The following is a 2885-nucleotide window of genomic DNA, read 5'->3' as shown; positions in this document are numbered from 1 at the left end:
TGAGTTTTATAACTTTTGCCTTTCTATCAAATAATCTGGAAACACATGCAGCTCACATTCAGGCGCCCATACAAATTAAAAGGAGGTTGTACTTGGATGATTTTCCAAAGAAGCTTCAACTGAATCATGACTGGATGAGAAAATAAAATCAATTTTTAATTTCTAATATTTAAGCTGGAGAACAGAATATGAGAATGATAGGAAGCAATAAAAATAATATTACTGCAAAAATCTTCTTAAAATTAATGCTATCATTACTTTTATTGTATACCTACATGTGCATGTTTTTTTGTAATAAAAACTGCAACAACAAAAATCTCCAATCAGTAATAATTTACAACCTTTGGTGACCTATCAGTGGGCAGAGTCTATTGTTCTTAAATTGCGGTCTGCACCTCCCAAATATAAACACTCGCTGATTTTGGCAAAGAAAGTTCAGCAAGTAGCTCATTCTTCCCTTTCCTCCAAGAAACTTAATGTCAATTCAAATTCTCCAGTTTCCTCTCAGTTTTACATGACATCCACTCGGTGCCGAGATTTATAATGTTGCAAATTGTGCTTTTAGAAGCCTTCAATAGTAAGCATTCAACTCTATATTCTGTGCTTCTTCAATATTTTGCCTTCAAATCACTATCCTTTGACTAAATTAAATAAAGTAAGCAGCCTCCACACGCATGCATACACCATTCATGTAATCATGTCTTTAACAAGATTAACAGAATTGAACTTACTTCACTATTCTGTTGATAAAACGAATGGTTTGCAAGCCTCAATTCCACCAAAAACATGGTTACAGAACTCCTTTATCTTGTCAACAGATCACAATTGCCCTCTCTTCTTCTCTCCTCTTTGATTTGGTTCACAAGTCCCCTCTGCCATTTCTAGACCAGTTATGATTCTGGATAAAAGACAAATGATGTAGAAAATCCTCACATCATTCTATCCAACCTTTTCAAGTTTTTTTAGGCTTTTCAAAAATTGTTTTTAACAAACCCCATAATCAAAGCACAAAATGTTTGAAGATTTCAACCATGAAACCACCTTTAGAAAGGGGATCAGAAAACTTCAGCTTAGAACGACAATATTTTATGCTGCAGAGTCTGCTAGCCTCAATCTGCACCAAAAAGACAGTTACACAAGCTCTCTTCTGTTGAAACTCCCTCTCGAGAATATTCATGCCACTGAAATCTCCTCTTCTCTTTCCTGTAAACTTCTGCATCACTTCTTCTGCCAGCCCTTTCTAGACCAACTATTAGAACATTGTATGTGCCAAATGAAATAGGAATACCTTTCCTTTTCATTTCTGAAAAGAGCTCAAGACTTTTATCAACTTCATCAGCTTGAAAATAAGCATCCATTAGAGCTGTAAACGTCACAACATTCTGGTCCATGGGTAATAAATAAAAAATCTTTGTAGCAGAAGCAGGAAGTCCAGCACAACCAAGCTTATATATCAAGAGAGAAACAAGATATGTCCCAAAGCTAGTATCAGATTTAATCATTTCTTCAACAATCTCCAAAACTTTCTCAAATGCATTGATTCTGATGAAGAGACCAAGCAGGGAGGTGTATGCAGTTCTATCAAGATTTTTCCTCATTTTTAAACAGTAATTAAATGCCATTACTGCACATGATGGCCTACAATTTGCACAGCTGGATTGCACAATAGCAGATATCAGTTCAGAATCCATTTTGATATCCTTATTAGTCATCTCACTGAGTACAAGTTCTATGGCAATCAAATTCTGTCTTGCCAAAAGATTAAGAATAATGCCCCTATCTATAAGAGATGCAGTATCAGTAACACTCGGTTCAGAGTCTAAATCATCTTCAATACCTTCAGAAGATAGATGAGGGTTTACTTCTTGGAGGAGATGATCACTCTCACAGTTAATTTTTAAAGCTTCTAGTGCTTCCAAAAATACTGCACGACGGAGAACAATTGAGTGCTCCTTCATATACTTGAGAATTTGAGTCATAGCCGATGTCTCTCCAGCTTTAGAACATTTCTGGACAAGAATATTGCATGCAGCTTTGTCTGGTTGAACTCCTGCTTCTTGCATTTTGCTCATGACTTCAAGAGCAGCTTCAAATTTACCTGAAGTTGATTGATATAAACAACTGTAAACATCTTGCGTAGTAAAATATAGACCCTTTAAGCAGACTAGAAACATTTCCACAACTACCCTTGGAAAATGACAACAGAATAAACTGAATCAACCAAAACTGCTAGACAGGGAGCAAATTGAGTCCAACAGAATATTCTAAAAGGATGATAACCATGGAAGTAACATGATATGTTTAAGATCAGTATCCAATATAAACTAATACAGAGTCAGATAGATTCCTTATCCGACGCTCGGTTGGGAAAATAAGAATTTTATGTCATGAGGATAAATGTTGTCTTGAGCATCCCATGTCCCAAGAGGTTCAAGCCATTCTCATGACTTACTTGAAACATAAAACAGATCATAGAACAGTAGTTCCCACTCATTCCAACTGGATTATGTAAACTACCAGAAGAATAAAGCATGAAGCTCGACATGATTACAGGAGGGATCCAAAAAGATTGCAGAGGCATAACTAGTTCATGGATCACTTGGGTTGTGATGAAATGAAATTGAAACAAGAATCAATGCAAGATCTATTGGAGCAAGAACGAAAATAAGAAAACAATTAGGACAAATGGAATATGCAACAACCCCAAGATGCCTGTACCCATGAAGGCAAATGAAAGATTTTACTCTTTCAATAAGGGACATAAACGACACGAGCTTCTCTAAAATCACAAAAAACAAAAAGAACCACCTTCTTTACAGTAAGAATGGTCTTAACAAGTCCTAAGCAGAGTCTTATTTAGGTTCATACCATTCAACAAGTCCTAG

General features: G+C 35.9%; 1 protein-coding gene across 1 annotated transcript; it reads right to left on the bottom strand.

Annotated features, from left to right (window-relative positions):
- Positions 1-219: 219 nt before the first annotated feature.
- Positions 220-2174, bottom strand: LOC120107498 (pentatricopeptide repeat-containing protein At2g01390-like). Its single transcript, XM_039120789.1, has one exon. It carries the CDS (start codon positions 2172-2174, stop codon positions 1110-1112), a length of 1065 nt encoding a protein of 354 aa, XP_038976717.1. The 3' UTR covers positions 220-1109.
- Between the last annotated feature and the right edge of the window lie 711 nt (positions 2175-2885).

Source organism: Phoenix dactylifera, unplaced genomic scaffold (genome assembly GCF_009389715.1).
Source record: "Phoenix dactylifera cultivar Barhee BC4 unplaced genomic scaffold, palm_55x_up_171113_PBpolish2nd_filt_p 000882F, whole genome shotgun sequence".
NCBI lineage: Eukaryota > Viridiplantae > Streptophyta > Magnoliopsida > Arecales > Arecaceae > Phoenix > Phoenix dactylifera.
This window is presented reverse-complemented; position numbering and strand designations above follow the sequence as displayed.

Bases quoted from the DNA above. Each gene is read 5' to 3' on its own strand.
- LOC120107498 (XM_039120789.1), bottom strand. From the start codon at position 2,174: ATGTTTCTAGTCTGCTTAAAGGGTCTATATTTTACTACGCAAGATGTT.